Raw genomic sequence first — 22,751 nt, 5'->3', positions numbered from 1 at the left:
AATTTCTTTCCTGCTGCATCCTCTCTCAATCTCCTCTGCCATGGCTGCGACACCATCTTCCACTGCTGAAATTTCCTCATCCATTGAAACATCATCTCTTCTGTTGTCTGCTGCACATATTGATATTCCCAAGTTTCGTCCTTAGCGGCATCGTCGTTGACCCAGGTTTTTAAGTTTAGGACATTTTTTTCGTCCCTAAGTCATACTATTCATACCTTAGTATTTAGGTTGCTCTTTTCATTCCTAAGTCGTGTTTTTCGTAGCCGAATACTTAGGTCACATTCTTCGTATATAGATCACTATTTTTATATCTTAATTAATATCTATGTCATATTATTTATATCTTGTTTCCTTTACTTTCATGTTATTTTTATAAGATTTTCAAGATTTAGATAAGGAAATAAATAGTGTATTTTCGCATTTTGAATGGATAAAAATATAACAAACAATAATAAAACAGTCTTTTTGCAAAAATATAAAAATGATATTCACATTGATAATTCAATTTTAATAACTTTCTCAAATAAATGATTGATTTTTTATTCAACAATATTAAGTGGTTTCCATTTGAGAAAAAAAAATTTATAATATTGAATGTCATATTAAAATTTTACCTTATGATAATATTATTTATATTACGATCAATTTTTTAAATCAAGAATTTAAAAGATTTGTGTCGAAATAATATTTTTTTAACGGTAATTTATGTTTATATCAATCATTTTATGGTAGTTTATTAATTTGTGGGTTCTTCCTTTCAATTTTTTTTTTCTTAACATAAAATACAAAACAAAACAAAGAAGAGTAACATTAAGACTAATAAATTTTATGCGTAGAGAAATGTTTTGAAATGAAACAATATTGATTTGAAGGCCCATTTGAGGGTGGGCCGAAATTATCTGAACCAGATATAGTCATGAATCTGGGCCGAATCCATTAAATAGGATATGGGCTTAACTCAAGCGTAGATCACTAAATCTTATAAGACTTTCGGCCTATAATTCGGCGTAATGGGCAACCCAATTACAAATCATAGCCTGTGACCCTAATCCAAGAACGAGCTCATCTATAATTGGCATCGTGATCCAGCCACCAGCCTACCCGTTAAATCCGCTGGCGTAGGTTTAAAACTCAAAATTAATATATTTTTTTTCAAAAACAAGAAAAAAATAAAAGAAAAAGGGGAAAATTCCATTTCTCATTTCGTACCGAGCGAGAAAGAAGAGTCCACGCAACGAACGGAAGCTGATGCTCTCATTCGTCTCTTGCCCTCACTGCTTCATCTCATTTTCCTGTCTGCAAATTCTCCTTCCTAAAGCAATCTACAAATTTCTCGAGAAACAAACAGGATTTTGAGGGACGGGGGAGGACGGGGGAGGGGCGTCGATATGATAACGCGTTCGAATTTGGCGGAACAGCTGAGAGAGTACCAGATTCGATCGAAGCATGACTGGGCTTCCGTCTCCTTCTTCTCCTCCACTTCTAATCTCACTTCTTCTAGGTATTTATTTACTCTCTTCGATTCTCATGGTTTGTTTCCTAGTTAGGGTTTCATTTCTCCAATTTCGGTTTGTGTTTTTCGTGGTTTTGGTTTTCGCTAATTGTTTTGGTTGAGATCTAGATGCTTGACTGTCTGATCTGGAACCAGTTCTAGCCTGCGGATTCAATTGGATCGGCTAGGGTTTTGGTTAGGAGAAAAGAATAGGAAAATGGAAACGAAAATTAGGAATATTACGACTCCTGGGCAATCTGTTGGGAATCTTTATGGTGGAAAAACCTTAACGGAAGGAGAATTGGAAATGTGATTCAAGTAATTGAAGCATTAATTAGTTTGGGCATGGTGGCATTATTGGTGTGGGTGATCATTGATTGTTTTTTAGGCTTGGATTAGTTATTTGATCTGAAGGGGTTGCCCAACTTTATATAACCTGGGATGCAAATAAATTTTATCATTTGGTTGTGTAAGTGACAAAGACCTGTCCAGTAGGAAGCCTTTGGCCATTTTGATCGCCAAAATTGGAATTCTCAAATGTAAAGTATAAATTCTTTTTGTTTGGGCAACTTCTCTCAAACATAATGTCTCTTTGGCAAACTGGTGCTTTTCCCAAGGCTGCTTCAATGTGACAAATAAACACTTTTATTTTTTATTTTTAAATTATTTATAAAAGGGTTGTTATGAGACCGTGTACCTATCGATTGAAATAGAGTATGGATGGAAAGATTTTTTATTTATTGAGCGGCGACTACCTTACAAGTGAAGATTTTGTTTTAACTGTTGTTTCATGTTACTGTCTGGGATCCTAAACTTAAGTATATTTGATTGTGAAACCTTATCTTGTGACAAGCGTAATAAAGTCTCTTATTTCTCTAATTATAGTTTGGTTAGTTGCATAGCTTGCCGGAGCCTGTTAATCTTTTTAATTAAACTCTTGAGGATGAACCCTTTTATTTTCAATTTTATAGGATTCTTGTTTGGAAAAGGAAATTTTGGTAATGGTAGAACAGCTCTATGTGTATGTGTCAGTGCGCATGTGACACTAGTAAGAAATGATTCTCTTGCATTGACCAAGGTTATTTTTAGACTAAATTTGCATGGGGCAATTACTGCATCCTAAGGGTGTAGTAATGTGTGTAGAATTGCTTTTGGATTGTCTAGAAGGTACAAATAGTTGTGAGAAAATTGTGGATCGGTTTTTATTAAAGAGAACATTCAAATAAGATCATGTAAATTGGGAGGTTGTGGGGTTTTGGAAGGAAATTAGAAAGGAAGGTTCCTTGATGCTTAAAAATATTACTTTCTCTATGGGGGATGGTAGAAGGGTGAGATTTTGGAAGGACAAATGGTGCGGGAATAATACCCATCATGATTCTCTTCCTTCTTTGTTTGCCTTAGCGGTTTCTAAAGATGCGTGGGTAGCGGACTGTTGGGATTCCTTGGGGGAAGAGGGGGGATGGAATCCCCGTTTCTCTAGATCTTTCAATGATTGGGAGGTGGAGGCGGTGGAGAGGCTCCTTTAGACTCTTCAAGGAAAGAGACTAGTTGTTGGTTTGGAGGATAGGGTGGTGTGGAAAGAGTCAAAGAATGAGATTTTTTCTGTTAAATCTCTTTATAATACTCTTGAACCTAGTTGTGCAGTCCCGTTTCCGTGGAGCATCATTTGGAGCCCTTGTGTTCCTACTAAGGTGGGTTTTTTTGCTTGGGAAGCTTCATGGGGGAAGGTCCTAACCCTAGATCAACTCAAGAGGAGGGGGTGGAACTTAGCTAACAGATGTTTCCTGTGTTGTGCTGAAGAGGAGATGATTAATCACATTCTTATTCATTGCTCCAAGGCGAGGGTTTTGTGGGAGCTTGTGTTTGCTTTGTTTGGTGTTAATTGGGTCCTTCCGCTTTTGGCTAGAGACACTCTCTTAGGTTAACATGATTCCTTTGTGGGCAAGAAGTGTAGAAAGGCTTGGTTGGTAACTCCTCTTTGTTTATTTTGGACGATTTGTAAGGAAAGAAACAAGATAACTTTTGTTAATGAGGATTTTTTTTATTCAAAGGATGAAAAAATCGTTTGTTTGTAATCTTTGGTCTTGGTCAAAGTCTTGTTTAGATGTAGGACCTTTACCTTTAATCAACTTTTTTGATTGGTTGGGTTCTAGTTGAGGGCTAGTGAGTGTTTGCTTCTTTTTGTTCTTGCTTTTTGGCATCTCTTGTATACTCCCTGTATGCTTTGGGTTGCCTCTTAAGCGCCCTTTTTCTTATTATATTTTCTGTGTGTTTATCTATCAAAAAAATATTTGGCATCTGAATGTTATAAATATTACACGATGGTACTACATATGTTTCATCTTTGAATGATTTCCTAGTATGGCTGTGACATCTGAAAACTTTGGTAAACTTTGTGTTGTTATTTATGCATAGAGTCTGACAAGTGGCACCAATTGTATCATCCAATTGTGTTGATATTGAGCCCAGTAACTTTGTAAATATCAGGCAGACATATTAGCATCATCTACAAATTGTTTGCTAACGTGGCTGATATTCTTCTACGACACCTAAAAACTTTCAGAAATTGTGTTTTACTGCTCTCTATGATCTGGCGCATATTGGTATCATATAACTGTATTGATATTGCTAGCCAGTGATGCTTAAAACCTTGGACAATGGCTTACAACTCATAAATTAATTTAAAGAATATTTTGGTTGTTAGTGTAGTGGTGAAATACTGTAAATGAATGTTGCATTTTTGGGAAGGTGGATAATATTTCAGAAAAGAGCCTGGGATTTCAGCTATTTTTATGATTTGAGAAACTTATTTTTTTGTTGTTATCCATGTTGAATGTAGTGAGTCAACTTGACTCGACTCAACAAAGGCTTATCCCAGTTACTTGGGCTTGGCTGCAATAATTTTTTTTGCCTACCTACTACAACCCACCTCATTTATTGCTAGGGACCAGCTCTGTAAAGATATAATACTAAAAATGACCTAGGCAGATTTGTGTAGGGAATATGATGTAGAGGTAGAGACAAGTGGAGTTATTTAGGAACTATGACATAGAAGTAGCTTTCCCAACCCACTTGACAATAAGCTTCCTAAAAATGTTTTTGATGATCACCCCTGCTTGATTAACCCTTTTTCTCTTTTTCAGATTGATTGATGATGAAAAGAGGTGTTCTCCTTCATTTAGACTCCTTATTTTTAGGTAGCTCCTAGGACAGATTTAATTTGAGTTCATAGAACTTCAAAGACTATCTCAAGACAGCTGCTAACCAAACTAGCAGAAGAATTGGAGAGGAAATGTCCATGGGTTCTAGACATAACTTTTGACACTAGGCATTCCAAGCCATCTCATTTTCTGTGTGTGTTTGTGCCATAAATTATGGCAATGTTTAAGTGTAGAAAATATGACAGCTAGGTCTGATGCATATGGTGTTAGTTGTTTATGGTGTGCTTTGATACTCATGGTTTATGGTGTTGATTAAGCAAACTTGGGTCTGCAGTGTGTGCATCAGGGCATGGGCGGGTGATGGAAATGAGCAAGTTATCTTGATGTGCCTATGTGCTCACTAAAAGTATAAAATTCTTGATAATGACATCAGGTTGTTGTTGTTATTGCCGCTATTATTATTATTATTGTAGTATAGTTTTTAACATTGGGCTAACTCAACCCCGTCCTATTACTTTGCCATCTGAACCTAGGCCCTGTGCCTCAATATTTCATCCAAGTTGTCTTGCTTTTAGGATTTGATGAACTCAAATTCTTATAAAATCGGCGCATGAATTCCAGTTATCCAGAATATTTTTGTCCATATAAAGTCTGTGATGAAGTCTTTCAAAATACTGTTTGTGCTTTTTCTGTATTAAAATTTCCACAAGAGCATCACGTCTGATAATATATGTTCCTTTTCTGGGTGCAGGGTGGACGTGGTGGTCTTTGTGATATGGGAACTTGTTATTCTAGCTTTTCTGGTTTTCTCAGCAGTCTCTTTATATTTCAGGCATATACGGCTTGCTTTTATCTTAGTAATTGTCACAATGCTATTACTTTTATGCATGAAAATTACAAAGCAAGTAAGACTAGACAGGAAAAAGAAGCGGAGGATGCTTCTTCCATTATCTATGTAAAATCATATGGAGTTGCAACCCTTTTTTTTTAAAGTGACCCAACTTTGTTGTGTAAATTGTGAGAATCCTTGACCATAGCTTTTGGTCCCCCATCCTCTTTTGGCTTATTGGCTATGTAATTGCACTTAAAGGAAGCTGATTAAAGAATATTATTGGTGTGATTACTTAAATACAAGCTGATTAAAGTGGTTCATCTCATCATTCAAGATGCTGCTCTGGCTGAACAGCAGTGGCTGAGGTCCTTCCATGGATTTATCCCAGGATTGGGTAAACCACCTGTATCTTAACGTCCTGTGAAGGTTATTGTCTGGAAGATGGTGTTTTATTTGTCAGTTTTGAATTGCTGATTCTTGAGGAGATCAAACACTGCTGGGTGATGCACATTTTTTTAATGAAAATATGTTGCTGCTGATGCACCACAGCACCAGCACATCAGTTCTGCAGTCTGCTTTATTTAGCAAACATTTTAATATTAGATGTTGATATACAAACACATTTCAATTAAGCCAATTTGCATAGGCTGGTCTCAGACATCAAACCCTTCTTGCTACTGCTGTCTCCTTCACCTCCGTGGCTATGCTTTGGTCCTTGCCAAGGAATACACTGGTCAGTTGCTTCAAATATATATATATATCCGGAGCCCAGGTTCAGATCAGAGATTCGGGGTCTTTTTGCTTCTACTACTTGGGCTTGAAGAAGTGGATTTCAATGCCCATGGTCACGATGCTCCATACTGCTCCGGTGACCAATAGGACACTTAAAACCATCCCCATGCATCCCAATCCCCAATTAACGTACCAGATTACACTATATTTCTGGGGTTGTTTAATCTGTATCCACATGAAACAAGGATATGCGAAAGTGACTGGTAATGCAACCCCTCCGATCAGTCCTGCCAAACTTGGCAAGAACGGAAGCGCCACAGCTATGAAGAAAACAAGGCATCCAAAGAAGGCCCGGAACCCTGAGCGGAGCCACCATGGGCACGGTTGGTTTCTGCTGCTAATATACCTAAACTCCAGGTTGTCGAATGCTGGCATTGCATATATCTGGAACGAGGTCAGGCTGTTGATCACGATGAGCAGGCTTGTTAAACCCAGAATAATTCTTGATGTGTCGTGTCCATGGTAGTTGTACAATGCCGCGAACATCCCATCTTCTTTTATCTGCCATTTAAAGCTTCATTCATTAGCCCCAAAACCCCTGGGTTTTGTAGACCCAAGAAGAAAAGATAACTGGGTTTTAAAGTGTTTAGCGCTTACCAAGTTTCCATAAGCCCAATAGCCTCCTACTGCAAGTGGAAACAAGCTCATCGCTATGATTAAATAAGCGAACTTGACGCCACTCCACATTGGCTTCCGTGACGGATGCTTTGCGCTTGATGGCATCGTCCCCTGTATTTCGAGCACAAGGTTGTGGCCTCTGAAGGCAAATGCGATTATCCCAAGCGCATTCAGGATGCCGCAGAGCCTAGCCACATCCGATGTGGGCTTCACTGGGTCATAAGACACGCCATGTGGCCTGTCTTTGATAACGGACACCACCCATATCACAGTGCAATAGGTGACGGCCGAGAATGAACCGATGAGTGAGATGCCGGCGATGGAGTTCAAGTTTGGAAGCTGAGCGAGGATGACGGCGGAGCAGGTGAAGACGATGTACCACTCTATGGTTGTCAACGGGTTCACATTACAGTTGGAGTCACAGACTATTTGGAAAAATATTTTCATGGTCCCTCCACCGATAATCACGAGAGTGACGCAGGTGCCTCCTGATAGATACATGGTTGGAAATAGTGCCAGCAGCTTCCCCAGCTTTTCACCTGATCAGCGGTTTGGATCATCGATCCCCATAAACCATTAGCTAAAAGAAACAACCATTGAGCGTAGAGCTGCCATCTTATATAATATATCAGAGCAATAATGCATGCATGCTTACCAAAAGCAGCCATGGAAAGTCGGAGGTATCTGCTGTACCGTGTTCCGGAAGCCGACTCGTGCAACTGGATCAACAACCATAGAGTATAGAGCTGCCATCCAAAAGCCAGCGACAGACAAAGAATTCCCCAGATCCTGAAACCAATTCAATATCGCAGAATTAGAACGAAAAATTTAAATTTGACCCGTTTGTTGATTCGGTACCTCTAGTTTTAGATTTTCATCAAACTCACCAGCCAAGTGTAGTGAAAGCCAAGGGAAGCACAAGGGCTTGGACTCCAATCCCGGAACTCAACGAGTGAAACGCCGAGTAGTACGCGTTACCATCTCTCGACTCAGTGATGGGAAGCCATGCATCTTGCTGGTCAAGCTTGGTGAGGTGGCCAACTTCTTCCAAGAACCCTTGCATGCTTGCAATCGCCTTCTTCATGGGGCTCGCCAATGGAGTCAGAATCCGTGAAGTTAATGGGCTTTTCGGGACCCCACCGATCAGCGGCGACCGACTCATGGACGGAGAATGGAGCTGAAACGGAGGTACCGACACCACTAGAGGTCCCGAGGGCTGCACCGGGCTCAACTTCACCTCAACCACCTCACCCATCTGGACAACACACCTAACTGTCTAGTGTAATAGAATAGAACAATTGCTGGATAGTCTCTATGGTAAGAGATTTTTGGAGGAGATTGGTGTAGATCGGTGAGGTACATATAGAGAGGTGTTTTTGGAGGCGATGGCTTTGGAAGCTGAGTAGGTTTAATGGTGGGGTAGACAAAAAAGCTGGATCTTTGACTGACCCATGCTGGCTGCTAGCTGTTTATTATATGGTGTTCATCACAATTGGTTTTAATTGGACATGGTTTGATGTGGCAGCCACCACGAAGATGAGTGAAAAGTAAAAAAAATAAAAAAAAATAAAAAAGGAAAACAAGAAAATAACATTTTTTGAAAATAGTTTTTAAAAATGATGTTTCAACACCTTTTTTATGTTTCAAATTTGATTTTAAAAGGTTAAAAACAAAAACAAAAACATGAAATTTTTTAATAATTAAATTATTTTGAACAAGTTCAATAATGGGAAATTGAGATCTACAACTCATTCACATCTTATTCTTGATTATCAACTTCGAAAAAATCACATGAAGGAATTTTATTTTATTTTATTTAGTTTATTGGTATATAATTATCCAACCGTTTTTTTGTTTTGTTTTTTTATTTTCTAAAAACAAAAGAGATCAAATTAAAACCAAAGTGTATGGAAGCCAAACAAAAATATCAAACCTTGCAATTTGCAATTTAAGTGATATTCTAGTGCACAAAAGACTCGATGAAATAAACATGGACTAGCTGCAAGAACACATTTGGGTTTTTCTTTCTTTCTTTCTTTCTTTTTTTAATTTTTTATTATTTATTTTTGGAGAAGAATAGACTAGAAACTAAGGTGGGTCAACCTCTGGTCCCTCCTCGTGTCTAAATTGGAAACTAGCGACTTGCTTCTTGGGTCAAGTAAATAGACGGACTCTTAGCCGAATTATTCACGTTTCTAAAAAGTTAAGAGACAAGAAGAAAAATAATAGAGAGACCAAGTACACTTAAATCACATGACTAGGTGGTGTGCATGGAGGTTGGTGAGATCACCTTTCAACTACGTCATTCCCCATCATATATTAACAGCTGTCCAAACTTTCCCAATTTCCCCTTATGTTTTTCTTCCTTTCTTCTATACATGCCTTTTTCTTATTCAAATTGCCTTTTTCTTTCCGTTTTTTTTCCCCCTTTTTTCTGGTTTAGGAGGCATTGCATTAAAGAGAGACCACTTAATTTGATGTATAATGTAATGTTCCAATATAGACAAATGGGGAGTTGTTGATGAAGATGTGTATGGTGGTGAGTGCTCACTTTCCTTCAAGAAAAGGGTTTCGTTTTCTATTTGGAAGTGGAACAAAAGGAGTCGCCTTTCTCTGTGGAAAGTTTTGTAGAGCCTCCCCTTGGGATGATCTCTTCTCTTCTCTCTCTCTCTCTTTTTTTTAAAAAAAATAATCAAGAACTGACATACCACTAGTTGAGAAGATACTGCATGGTTGATATTTAAATGGTTAAAAGAAAAAAATATTTCAAAAAAAAAAAAAAACAACAAAAGAAAAAGATAAATAATTGCATGCTTTAGAAAAAGCGATCATTGTGGATATAATTTTTTTTTTTTTTTGTGGTATACAAACAAAACAAATAATTGCATGCATGTTCTGGGAAAAGATGGTTGGTGTCAGTAAAAGGTAGAAAATGAAAGCAATTTTTATCAACTTCAAATCTTGAAACAAGTGAATCCTTAATTACGTGATCTTTAGACTTTATATCATAAAGTTCCCTCAGTAGATAGAGGTTTTCTTTTTTCTTCCTAAATTATAAATTTGGTAGAACTATCTTAAAAATACTTAGGTTTGGTGACTGCCCATAAGATATTATTATTATTATTTTTATAAAAAGGGGAATAGAAGTGGACTGACTAAATTGTAAGTAACGTGGGTAGAATTTTTATGAGTTCGATTATGAAGCGAAGAATGCTTGTGGATTTAATTTACAAGAGAAATTTCTCTTCCAATTTTCTTGTTCAATCACTATCTTCTTTTTAAAAAGCAAGTTTTTTGGGGTCTATGTCTTGACATGTTTGTCCGGGGCTTTCCATTTTCTCCTCACATATTGAAGAAAAGTTGAGTCAACACCAAAGTTTGATTGAAGCCACTGTTGTTGCACGGTCAATAAGGGTAAAGTCCGACCAACCTCCGATCAACCTCCGACCAACCTTCGAGATAGATTGTTCAAGTACACCCCTTCGAAACTTAAATAAAAGAGTGAAAGCTTGAGTAAGATAGACTTTTTGGAAAAATGACAACATACATTTCTTGTAGTCAAGAGTGACTATTTATTCTTGCTTAAGTATAACGTCTTTTTAGGTGCATTTGATTATATATTACCCTCCTTAATGTTGATGATTATCGACTCATAACAGTTGTCATACTTTAATGAGTCTTAAAGATAAACATTTTAGTCTCGTAACAATTGTGTCAATTAAGGTACTTAATGTTTATTGCAATTAATACTTATAAGCTACATGTATAGTGCTTGGTTTTGTGTCCATTTGGTATCCTAGGGTCAAACTAACAAGACTATATGGCTCTTGCACACTTATGCCTTGCGCAAAACGACACTTGGGAGTCGGTAGTGGCGGTGAGCGTCCCACAGCCACGATTCTTGGATATTGTTGGAGTTAGATCCGACAAAAATAGGGAGTAGTTTCTCTAATATTGTTGGAGCTAGGATTGGAAGTTCGAGTATAAGGATGGTAATGGACATTTTTTCATTTCTAATAGGATATATTGAAATTTAAATAAATGGGTTATGATCGGATTTAGGGTAGATTTGGACATTGTCTTTTCTTGGCCTCCACCTTGATTATACATAAAATTAATTTTAAAAATTAGTTTTTTTTAAATTTTATTTTCCTATTATATATATATATATATATAATAATGATAAAAAAATATTTTTCAATAAAATATACTTATTTTAATGTAATTAAAAAAAGTTTTTTTTATAAAAATAAATTCCAAAAATAAAAAATAAATGGGATGGAATGGGCATGAGAAATTTGTGTACCAGTCTCACCTCGCCCTTTTGAATTTTTTTTAATAGGACGAAGATGAAAATTATTTTTAATAAATGGGACGGGATTGGGATGGGAAAGACTCGTCCCTAACCTACTCCATTGTCATACCTATTTAAGTGAATTGACACAACCTTTAAATAAAAATAGGCAGTAGTTTTTGAAAGTTATAAAAGTATTTGATAAAAAAAAATTTTAAATGAATATGTTTTTTATTTTGATCATTATTTCTTTCGAAGAAAATATGAAAGAACATAATTATTTTCCAAAAAAAAAGTGAGTTTTCTCCATGAAAATAAAGGTCAAAACTCTTATACAATTATACTATAGAAAAAAAATAGTTCTTCTATTTTTAGTTTCATTCACGACTTACAGTAAAAAAAATTGATTATTAAAACAACTGATTGAGATTTTTAAACATTAAAAAAAAAAAAGGTAATCCGAAAACCTTATTTTTCATCAAATATGATAAAGTCACCGAGATTTCCTACTTTATTTTGAATCTTTTGATTACTTAATACGTACCAAAGCAAAGAAATAATTTTAACCACTAATAAGTAAAAAATTATGAGAAATTTAGACTAATTTAACCGGATAAACACAACCCAAGCATCTCAATTACATCTCATTCACTGAATATTTTAATTAGACAATGTATATAACATGACATTACCAATTCTAAGATTCATGTATTTGGATGCGATTGATTTGAAAGGTTTAATTTAAAAAGGATGATTGATTAAAGAGTCAAAGTATGACCCTATTTTAAATCCCCACCCAAACAAAACCTTAAAAGGTAATCAACAGTTGTGAAGATCATCATGCACAGTAATCGGTTGATCTCAACTACCGGGGCATATTCCTTCTGTGAATTTTTTTGTTTCTTTTTTTTTTTTAAAAAAAAAAAAATTCTTATTCTGACAATGAAACCTCATCAAGAAAATAGAAGGAGACATCAAAAAACCCAAAAAAAAAATAATAATAATAATATTAAAGTGATGTGAAACAAGGGCCGGCGTGCACTTTACTGCTTTGGACCTTGTTGCCATGTTCCCAGTCAAAAAGATGGCAGTAGGGCCCCTGGTTTTTATTTTATTTCCAAGGAGAAAAAGAAGTCGTGAGCCACCATTATATACTTTTTAATATCACTTTTGATTAATATCACTCTTTGTATAAAGAAAAAGGCAATGGATTTTTAACATAGTTCGAAAATCAATATATTATTATGTGAATTTATTAATCAAATAAAAGAATTACAATAGTGAAGACTTTTCCTCTCTCAATTGCAATTGCACCCCGACTTTTCTACCATTTTATAAAATAAAATTCTAAATTATAAAAGAGTTAAAAATATAATAAGGATAAACACGTTATTTAGTAAATAAAAGAAAATTTTAGGGGTTATGACCCCTTTAAACTCCTGCAAACTAATCGGATAGACCTTGAACTTTAACATTCTCAGTGTAATAAAATAAGAATAACTCATACCTAGCTACTAATCTACCATGATATATTATAGCCCAGATATGCCTTCTTTTAAACACCCAAATCCCATCCAATCTGGCTTTTGAACATGGTGCAATTGCTTTTCACTTCAGAGCCATCAATGGGGTGAAGGGAGGACCATTTGAGAAAAACCTTAAATGGTGTTTGTCTATTACTTTAGCTTAAATGATTTAAGTAGGTGGGCAATGGACTCACTCATCATGTTTATTAAGCTTACTTTGATGGTGGTCCTAACACTCTCTCTCTCTACACTGGCATTTTCAATTAAGATATTATATATACTAAATAACCAACTTAACTCAAAAAGTGTCAATTACAATGCATTACATTAATTGATAATATATATTACGTTTATTTGGATTAAAACTTCAACAAATAGTAAAAATGACTCGGAGGTGAATTCTTTCAAAAAAAAAAAAAAAAAGCAAAGAATTATTAGATCGGTTTAGCAGTAGGCCCAGGGGAGGGAGGCATATATATGTTGTCCCTCGGAAAAATAAAATGAAGGGATGGGATTGCTTTTGTTAGCTTATGTACAAAGGGAAGACAAGCTTTTCATTAGACTAAATACCACAGTACCTCATATATAAAGAAAAAGCAAGTTTTTCATTACACTAATATAAAGGAAAAGCAAGCTTTTCATTAGACTAGGTACCGTTGTCTCCTCACTTCTTGTCAATTGTCCCATGAAAGAACTCTTCTATTTGTGCCCCTACCTCCATTTCTGGTTCCACCACTACTTTGAAAGGTTCTTTAAGAATGTAGATTTCACTTCACCAGAATCTATTATCATCAATTTTTTAAAAATCATATTAATTTAAAATAATTTTATCCTCATAAAGTATCCAAATTAATTTTCCCTTCATTAGACCTCTTTAAATCAACTATATGATAAAGTGGCAGCTGTAACAATTATTTGCACACATATACACAAGTAGAGGATATACACACAGCATTACAACTTGACAAAGATCAAAGCCTTAAAATCCAGTTAATTAATTAGCTTAATTTCTTCCTCCCATGAGACTACTGGTTTTTCCTAGTACTAGGGCTTGAAAAAGCTCACCTTAATACCAGTATCAATCACAACATAAACCCCAGCAGCTATCAGTACAACACTCAACACCATGCCTGAAGCTCCCAGAACCCAGTTCAGAACCCACATCATGCTGTACTTCTTGGGCTTCTTTATCTTCAGCCATAGGAAACATGGATATGCAAAGGTCACTGGCACTGCAACGCCTCCTGTGAGGCCTGCAAAGCTTCCCAAGAATGGTATGGCTACAGCCACAAAGAAGCACCCGTATCCGAACATGGTTCGGAACAATGCCCGGAGCCACCATGGGCATGGCTTGTTTTTCCTCTTGGTATACTTGGACTCCATGTCGTCGAACATCGGCATACCGTAGATTTGGAACGAGCTCACAGAGTTGATTATGACTAGTAAGCTTGTCAGTGCTAGAACAAATTGGGAAGTGTCTCGCCCATGGTACGAGTAAATTGCCGTCAGCATGCCACCATTTTCAGGTATCTGAAACAAATCAAATTAAATCCTTAAAAATGAGGTTTAACCTTTAAGAAATACCCTCAAATGATATTGGAAAAATAGGGTTTATATATACCTTTTGGCCATAAGCCCAGTATCCTCCTATTGCAAGGGGAAATAAACACAATGCTATGATTAAATACGCTACTTTCACCCCTCTCCACATTGGCACGTAGGTTGTACGCTTTTCACTTGATGGCATGGTCGCCTGCATAAAAATATATTCGGAAAACTCAATACAATAACCCACATTTTCCATGCATTATCTTCAGTTTTATGTTGTATTATATATACCTGGATTTCAAGTATAAGGTTGTGGCCCCTGAAAGCAAAAGCGATGATCCCAAGGGCGTTCAGAACCCCAAAAATCAAAGCCACATTTTCAACTGGTCTCACTGGGTCGTATGACACGCCTTCAAGCCTGCCCTCAGTGACAGCCACGAGCCACATTATTGTACAGTACCCAATGGCTGTGGCAGCGCCAATCAATGAGACCCCAGCGATGGAGTTCAAGTTGGGGAGCTGAGATAGAAGCACAGCAGCGCATGTAAAGACCAAGTACCATTCCACGGTGGTGAGTGGCTTCGCATTGCAGCCGTGGCCGCATATGATCTGGAAGAAAAGCTTCAGGGTTGAGCCACCCACGATGATCAACGCCACGCATGTGCCTCCGGAGAGGTACATTATTGGAAAGAGGGCCATCAGCTTCCCAAGTTTGTTGCCTGCAAAATTCAAAATGTTGATCATATGCTTGTCAAGTCACGTTGGTTCAAAATGTCCTTATGGCCATAAAAATTGTAACTTTGGGATTTATTTTAAAACATGTATTCAAAATGATTCTTATACTTCATCGTTTTTTAAATAAAAAAAATTAAAATCGTAATTTAAAATTGTGGTTTCAATATTACTTTACAAATTGTATTTTAAAATTATGCATTGATTTTGAAGTTGTGGCTTTTAATTTTAATAAAAAAAAAACTATATGTTTAAAATGTGATTTCAGATTAATTAAAAAAAATGTTACTTTTAATAATAAACTCAAAAGATATTCAAGACATATTGTCATAGCCCTAGAGTTCTGTGGCAACCCTATGGGCAAGAATCAAAGAGGCTTAACTTGCACACCATACATACAACATAGAGCCTAGAGTCTTTGGTATTCATGGCATGAAAGCTGACTCCCTTTAAGTCTTGTCCATGGCGTCGTGGCACGGGCCATGCTACTACATTGGAACTCTAAGACCCTAACAATATGCTTGCTTGTTTGGGGGAAGGGCAATATAACCCCGAATTCTTGTAAAAATGGCACTACCCTTGACATCATGATCTACTGTTGAGTTGGTGCATGGATACCATGGTTTTGATGGTGACTCTCAATAAATATTAAATACGTTGGAAGAAAAAATGTGTGCCAGCTGCAAAAGTATCATTCATGGGTACCAATACTGGTGGGATCTAGTACCTTTAAATTACCCATCTACTTATTTGACTATGCACATAGAAAATTTGTAAGTACTTGGTCAAAATTTCGAATTTTTCTTTCATTTTTACATGCTTATGATCTATCCCTGGGTAGGATAATATGCTATGCGGTAGGAGGTGGGAAAGATCTTTACCAAAAGTAGCCTGGCAGATGTGGAGGTATCTGCTGTAACGTACCCCAGTTTCAGGGGAGTCATGCAGCTTCACCAACAACCACAGTGTATACATCTGCCATACAAATGCTATTGTCAAGCATATTACTCCCCATGTCCTGCTCAAGGAAAAAATATACACATATACATCAGCATTTCTAGCCAAAATCAGAATTTTTATTATGAAAAAAAATAGAAAATTTCTTACCAGCCAAGAATGGTGAAGGAAACAGGAAGGACAAGGGCTTGAATCCCAATCCCGGAGCAAAGAGTATGAAAGGCAGCGTAGAAGGCGTTTCCATTTCTGGATTCAGTAATGGGAAGCCATGCATCCTGAGGATCAAACTTGGTCATCTGTATAGCCCTTCTTATTGGGCTGCCCAATGGTGTGAAGAAGGGAGTCAAAGAATGAGTCCCTCCTCTTCTCTTAGTAACATCTGGGTGTTCTACTAACAGCAGTGGTTTCCCCGACAAATATGGTGAATTATCCTGCAACTGCATGGGTGGCGCCGACACTACCAGCTCCTGCTCCTCCGCCGCCGGCGACTCCATCTCTAGTCTCAGTAGAGTAATAATATTATTACTCTCTTCAACTACCTCACCCATAGCTTCTTCTTCACACGCACCAGCCTTAGGGGCCTAAACTTCAATATATATGGCTTTTTGCTTCATGCAAGAGCTTGGAATAAACTCTCTGGGGGTGGACAACTTTTACAGACCGGCATCTAAGGAATTATTGATATGGCAGTTTGACTGATTGATATGGAAAAGTCTTGGAGGGGAAGAAATTTCAGAACAAGTTAAAATAATAAATGGGAACTGGATCTTATTTTTTGGATTTTCCAAGTAGGGGACAGTTCATTTTGACCATAAAGTTGCATTTCTGAGCTATTCCCTCTGAAAATATTTATGAGAATTGTGTTGAAATGATTTACATTAATTCCTATGGGTCATGCCACAATGAAGTGTCATACAGAAATCAGGATAATAAATACCATAACATCCACGAAAATGAACACGGGTTTGAGTTCAGTTTTCAAGAATAATTGCACCCATCTCCCAACCCTTTAACAGGATTTTTTATATTTGTAACTTCTTTTAAAACAATCTTCCTTGTAAAAAATATTATTAATTTTTTTTTTTATAATTTCTTAAGTTAATATTCCAAAAATTAAGAATGTTTTTAATATTGTTTTAATAGAAATGTTTTCTCCAAAATTGATTTTGATATAATCACCGATCAAATTTTTTCTATGAAATATTACAAATGATTTTTTGAATTTTTAAAAATTATTTTATAAATTTTGTCAAGCATCTTATTCATTTTTTAAATTATCAATTAAAAGTCTGACAATAATACTATAAAGTGCTTTTAATTTTTTTTAACATTTAGAAAATTTTTATTATTTAAATATTAAAAATAATAAAATATTTTTTAAAATCAAAATCAAATGCATTATAATAATATGAATAAGATAAAACCCTAAAATCACTATCCATCGTTCTGTACATATTAATACTTAAACTGTTATTGTGATCCATAAAAACTTTATTAAACTGATTAACCCAACTAAAACAAAAATGGACAAATAAAGATTGGCCCGTGACATGAAGACTTTCAGATGTTTCTCTAAATCCAACTTTTAGAAATGCCCAAGGGAGAAGGGAGCTTTTGAAAGCAACAATGGTGTCACGTTAGGCATCAGGTTGTTTATATTTTGATATCAAAATATGAGAATCAACAGTGAAACTGCAACTGCACATTTGGGAGGTGAGTGAGCTGATTTTAAGGGTATCGTATTTTATGTGGTCAATGTCGAAATCAAGCAACATTAAATTTCTATGGAACGATTGACTTTGTTGCAACGGCACCAAGACTTCTGCGGCGGGAAAACAATTAAAAATAATGGCTAACTGATTTTTGAAAAGACAACAGGAAAAATCAATCAAAATTTGCCTACCTACCACAACTGAATTCACTTCTGGTTACCAAGTCACTACTGATCACGTAACGCGGTAACGGAATTAATATGTTGCTTTTCTTGGCATATTTTGTCATACAAGTATTTTAAACTTCTAAATTTAGTATTGTCTGTTATATACTAATCACTTGGGTGGACTTTTGGGACTCATGAACACAGAGAATCTACTTCAAACTTCAAAGCTTAGGACAACTTCTCAAATAATATCGATTGTCATCAAATCATGGTCCACAATCTAATGTATTGACTACAACAAATGAAATGGGACGTGTGAGTTTTGTTTGTTTCTTATTTATCTCATTTCCTATTAAAAAGTAATCCCGATTAATTAAAAATAATCGTGAAATGAACTTATGATTATGTTTGTGTGGATCCCGCATATGCATTTCCCATTTACAACTTGCTTTTTATTTTGAAAAATGATTTTTATTTTTTAGAAAATGATTTGGATTAATCACTTATTTTGTTTTATTTTTAAAGAAAAAAAAAAAACTTAAGTATGACTCCTTATTTGGAAAAAAATGGTTCTGCAAAAAACCAAATCTGGACTCGAGGGTCAGGTTATTTATTGGGAATGTACAGTAAAAACTGTAACACCCTTTTTAAGCCCATAAAACGGGTCTCTATTAAATAAAATGAATCAAATATAACAATTGATTGATCAAACATAAATACCAAAAGAATATCAATAAAAAATAATCAAATGAACAAAAAAGACAAAGAGTGTACATAAGTAATGAATTGACTGCTTCACGAAAAATAAAGGTTAATGAACGAACATAAAATAATCGTATGCATGTCATAGAGTGAGGCAAATCAATACAACATATCAATAAATCAATCAATGAGAAAATCATACATGTTGGACCCTATCAAAACCCGATTTATTTTTGTATGAATCAATTTCATAAATTACATTACTTGGAATTACAAAATTAAATTCATGTTTGTTTCAAAATATTTTAAAAATCAAATAAAATGTGAAATGATGCTTGTCAGAAAGAAAAATGCAACAAATTTTATTGGAAAATGGATTTTTGGGACCTAATAATAAAAAAATCTAAGAATGAAAATTTGAAAAGTTAAAATTATTTGAAAAACTAAAGTTTAGAAAATTATTTTCAAAATCAAAGACTAAGAAATGGGAGATGACATATCACCCAAAGGTAGCCATGCAAAAATGGGGTCACGCGTGTGGGCTCGGAGTAGGTAGTAAATTGACCCCTGAATCCCTGATTGACCCTTGAGTCATTTTATTAGACATGCAGCTTGCCGTGGTCCACAGTTTGGTTTCCAAAAAATATAAAAGAATGAAAAAAAAAAATCATGTTTGATTATTTTATGAAAAATATTTAAAAAATTAAATAAAATTTTATATTTTAAAATTATTTAATCTTTCATATATTTGATGAATTAAAATAAATATAATGAGTTTGAAATAATAAATAAAAATAATTTATCCATTTTTTTCTATTTTTTATATTTTTTTTTCTTTATTTTCCAGTAAATTTTCTTTGAAACCAAACATACCCTATTTGTTTGTCGATTGGATATTTCCTTTCATTTTTCATAAATAAAATGGAGAGATGAATGGTTCAAAAGTTGATGAGGCACGTGAAGGGTGAAGGGTGAGGTGTGAGACCCGTGACCACATGATGGCGTGTGGAGCCCAGTTTGATCACTGGAAGCTTCTGGAAAAGCTGGAAAATAAATAATGAATGAAAGAAAACGTAGTTCCACGCTTGCTAAACAGAACTAATTAAAAACACCCCTACTCTCCTAATCCTCTATCACATTGTAATTATTTTTCTTAACGGCGTCACGTCTTTTTCTTTCCCTTCGAAAATATTTACATTGAAATAAAATAAAATAAAATAAAAAAGCAAGTGGCCATGCCCACGTCATCTTCACTCAGACTTGGAGAAATAAACCCCACCCTAAATGCCAACTACCTCATATTGACTTTCAATATTTACTAAAATAATTAAATAAATCACTTATAAATGGCACCCTCCACGTAACTATTTTATAATTAATGAAATATTTACAATACTAATACTAATATTATGTTTTAAATATTATGATTTTAGTTTCGGTTTCAAGTCTTAGCTTTGAGTTAGTTTAATCTTTTTCATTTTTCCTTTTTTGACACATAAATTTTTTTTAAAAAAATCAAGTTACAAAAATTTAAAATAATATTTATATATTTATAAGTTATATTTATTATGAATATAATTAAAATAAAAAATTAAAAAATGATTTTTTTTAATAAGGATTACAATAGATTTAAATAAATAGGGAAGGATGTAGATGGGGATGACGCGTTACAACGGTGCTTTCCATTTTTGGGGATCATCCGGATGTTCTTGTTATTATTAAATGATTTATCTATGTGTTTGACGAAAATAAAAAACAAGATTATTTAGACTTGGAGATTGTATAAATTGAATTCATTCATTCTTTTTTCCAATATTTCTTGTTTATTAGTTTTAATATTCAAATGAAAGTTTGGAAAAGTTTTGGACCGACCTTCTAGGAGGCCCATTGGGCTCGGTCAGTTCAAATTGGAAAGGTCCAATGCCGACCCACCATGGCCCAAAATTATGATGAAAAATATTCTACATCCAATTTACATATTTATCCTCAATTTTTTCAAATTTAACTTCACATTTATTGTTATTTTTCACCGTTTCGTCAATGCTAATAAGGCATTATATACATAAATTTATATCAAAATATTTCTTGGTCTACTATAAATATATTTTATGCAATAATTAAAATAAAAACAATAAATAATAATTAGGATTTTGTGGACCCCTGCGTTTTTCATGTGAGTCCCCACTCGACGACAAGACTCGCTTTCATTTATTTATTTGGTGAAAATTTGATTTTTTTGAAAAAGATTTGAAGTCGATACTTATTTTTGTTTTATTTTTTAAAAAATAAAAACCCTAAATGTAACTCCTAAAGGAAAATAGGTATGTGAAAAATCGATTCTATGTTCGGGTCAAGTTACCTATTAGGAAGATACGGTGGTAAATCATAACACTTCTCTAGGCCCGTATACATAGGATCTCTACTAAACAAATTAAGGAAACTGTGACAATTAATTAATTAATAATTGATACAAAAAAAAAAAATCAATATAAACAAAAATAATGATGAAATCTAATTATAAGAATGTACAAAATAAATGATAAGAGAATTATGCAAAAATTAGTTTACATGAAATTTCAAAGGATTTTATTAAATAAAAAAATTGAATTAATGATTTCAACTTATTTATTTACAAGGAAATAGTTTATTTATTTTTTTTGAAGTGATTTGATTCAATTTCATTTGTATTCTACATTTATTATATCAGAATAATTTATTACAAAATTTTAATTTGAAAATAAAAATTATTTTTACTTGCTTTTACTAAAAAAAAATGAATTTTTATAATTTTATGCACAAAAGTATTTCAATTTGTTTTTATTTAAAAAAAATGACTTATACAAATTAAAAAAATAACTTCATTTACAAAAGAATTTTTAATTAAAAAGAAAAAAATTTCAATCTCTTATTTCTAAAAATTACTTTTAATTCTATTTTAATTAAGAACAAAGAATTTTATTTAAAAAAATATTTTTTTTGGACAATTTTATTAAAAATTAATTATTGGCACAACTTTATTTACAAAAACAATTTTTTGACAATTTTTATTAAACAAAGAAACTTTTTTACGATTTTATTAAAAACAATTTTTCAAATTCTATATAAAAAAAATGCTTTTGGATTTTTCTAAATGCATTTTCTGAATTTTTATTAATAAAAAAAATTATTTTATTAAAAGAATATTTTAAAATTATTATTTTATTAAAACATATTTAATGAATTATTCATTTTATTTAAACAAAATTTTTAATTTGTTCTCTGTACACACTCAATAAATATATACAAATAAATATTTATAAAAACTAATAAAAATAAAATCAAATAAAAGTATGAAATAAAATATATATCAAAATAAGCTTACAACAAGCTCAATTTATTCCTATAGCTTTTTCGACCTCAATTTCTTCAATGAAACTTTATGCTCCCTCCATGTGTCATAAATTCGGACTTAACCAACAAAATTGCAAAATGGATTCATACAAAAACAAAAATAGTTCAAATGTAAATATCAAAAAATGTACCAAGTTCAAAACAAATATTTGAGCCAAAATTCAAACTTCAAATTAGCCTAAAATTAATATCTCATAATTCAAGTATGTAAACCTAAACCCACTACTAAAATAAACTCAATTTAATATATAAACTCATATCCAAAATATATTACAATATTATATTATATCCAAATTAAATAATTAAAATGAACATAATCATACAAATTATCAATTAATTTAATCTAAATTAACTAATTTAAATAAATTCACCAACAATAAATTATCTCAAATTTCATATTAACCTAAATTATATACTAATTAACAAAACCCAACATAAGGCACATAAATAAACATGAATGTACAAACCCAATTTCAATAATAATTACTATTAAAATCAAATGAAGAAAAATAGAGAAAAAAATAGTAATAATAGTAATAATAATAATAATGATAATGGAAAATGGAAAATGGGTGTGCCGACCGTCGAAAATGGCGTTGCCCGTGGAAGCTCGCGGGCCATGACTAACCCAGCCGTGGATATGGAGATGGGTTTAATGGGAAATAAAAAGAAATAGAACGAAGGAAAAAAATGAGGGGGCGTGTGGCATTGTGTGGAAGAAGAAGAAGGAGAAAAAAAATGGACAAGGAAAAAAATCTAGGCGTTGGCGTGTGTGGGAGTTCGGAAGAGGAAGAAAAAAAAAATGGAAGAGAGGAGCTGGGGAGATGA

General features: G+C 33.9%; 3 protein-coding genes across 3 annotated transcripts; 1 reads left to right on the top strand and 2 right to left on the bottom strand.

The window, feature by feature from the left end:
• The first annotated feature begins 1,170 nt into the window (after positions 1 to 1,170).
• Positions 1,171 to 5,808, top strand: LOC117907438. The gene is made up of 2 exons (XM_034820974.1): positions 1,171 to 1,501; positions 5,405 to 5,808. Exons 1-2 carry the CDS (start codon positions 1,389 to 1,391, stop codon positions 5,610 to 5,612), a joined length of 321 nt encoding a protein of 106 aa, XP_034676865.1. The 5' UTR covers positions 1,171 to 1,388; the 3' UTR covers positions 5,613 to 5,808.
• Positions 5,809 to 5,969: 161 nt separating this feature from the next.
• Positions 5,970 to 8,282, bottom strand: LOC117907437 (lysine histidine transporter-like 8). The gene is made up of 4 exons (XM_034820973.1): positions 7,783 to 8,282; positions 7,551 to 7,684; positions 6,875 to 7,434; positions 5,970 to 6,778 (listed from the first exon to the last, which is right to left on the bottom strand). Exons 1-4 carry the CDS (start codon positions 8,148 to 8,150, stop codon positions 6,293 to 6,295), a joined length of 1,548 nt encoding a protein of 515 aa, XP_034676864.1. The 5' UTR covers positions 8,151 to 8,282; the 3' UTR covers positions 5,970 to 6,292.
• Positions 8,283 to 13,681: 5,399 nt separating this feature from the next.
• Positions 13,682 to 16,459, bottom strand: LOC117907873 (lysine histidine transporter-like 8). The gene is made up of 5 exons (XM_034821543.1): positions 16,103 to 16,459; positions 15,877 to 16,013; positions 14,555 to 14,982; positions 14,337 to 14,468; positions 13,682 to 14,245 (listed from the first exon to the last, which is right to left on the bottom strand). The coding sequence occupies exons 1-5, from the start codon at positions 16,444 to 16,446 to the stop codon at positions 13,760 to 13,762; spliced, it is 1,527 nt and encodes a 508-aa protein (XP_034677434.1). The 5' UTR covers positions 16,447 to 16,459; the 3' UTR covers positions 13,682 to 13,759.
• Between the last annotated feature and the right edge of the window lie 6,292 nt (positions 16,460 to 22,751).

The sequence above is a fragment of the Vitis riparia genome, chromosome 18 (assembly GCF_004353265.1).
Source record: "Vitis riparia cultivar Riparia Gloire de Montpellier isolate 1030 chromosome 18, EGFV_Vit.rip_1.0, whole genome shotgun sequence".
In the NCBI taxonomy this organism is placed as follows: domain Eukaryota; kingdom Viridiplantae; phylum Streptophyta; class Magnoliopsida; order Vitales; family Vitaceae; genus Vitis; species Vitis riparia.
This window is presented reverse-complemented; position numbering and strand designations above follow the sequence as displayed.

Coding starts and splice junctions, on each gene's coding strand:
- LOC117907873 (XM_034821543.1), bottom strand. CDS start 16,446: ATGGAGTCGCCGGCGGCGGAGGAGCAGGAGCTGGTAGTGTCGGCGCCA. Junction 14,983..15,876: donor CATCTGCCAGGCTACTTTTG/GTAAAGATCTTT, acceptor TGAATTTTGCAG/GCAACAAACTTGGGAAGCTG. Junction 14,246..14,336: donor ACTGGGCTTATGGCCAAAAG/GTATATATAAAC, acceptor GATTTGTTTCAG/ATACCTGAAAATGGTGGCAT.
- LOC117907438 (XM_034820974.1), top strand. CDS start 1,389: ATGATAACGCGTTCGAATTTGGCGGAACAGCTGAGAGAGTACCAGATT. Junction 1,502..5,404: donor TCTAATCTCACTTCTTCTAG/GTATTTATTTAC, acceptor TTCTGGGTGCAG/GGTGGACGTGGTGGTCTTTG.
- LOC117907437 (XM_034820973.1), bottom strand. CDS start 8,150: ATGGGTGAGGTGGTTGAGGTGAAGTTGAGCCCGGTGCAGCCCTCGGGA. Junction 7,685..7,782: donor GCTTTCACTACACTTGGCTG/GTGAGTTTGATG, acceptor AATTGGTTTCAG/GATCTGGGGAATTCTTTGTC. Junction 6,779..6,874: donor ATTGGGCTTATGGAAACTTG/GTAAGCGCTAAA, acceptor TTTAAATGGCAG/ATAAAAGAAGATGGGATGTT.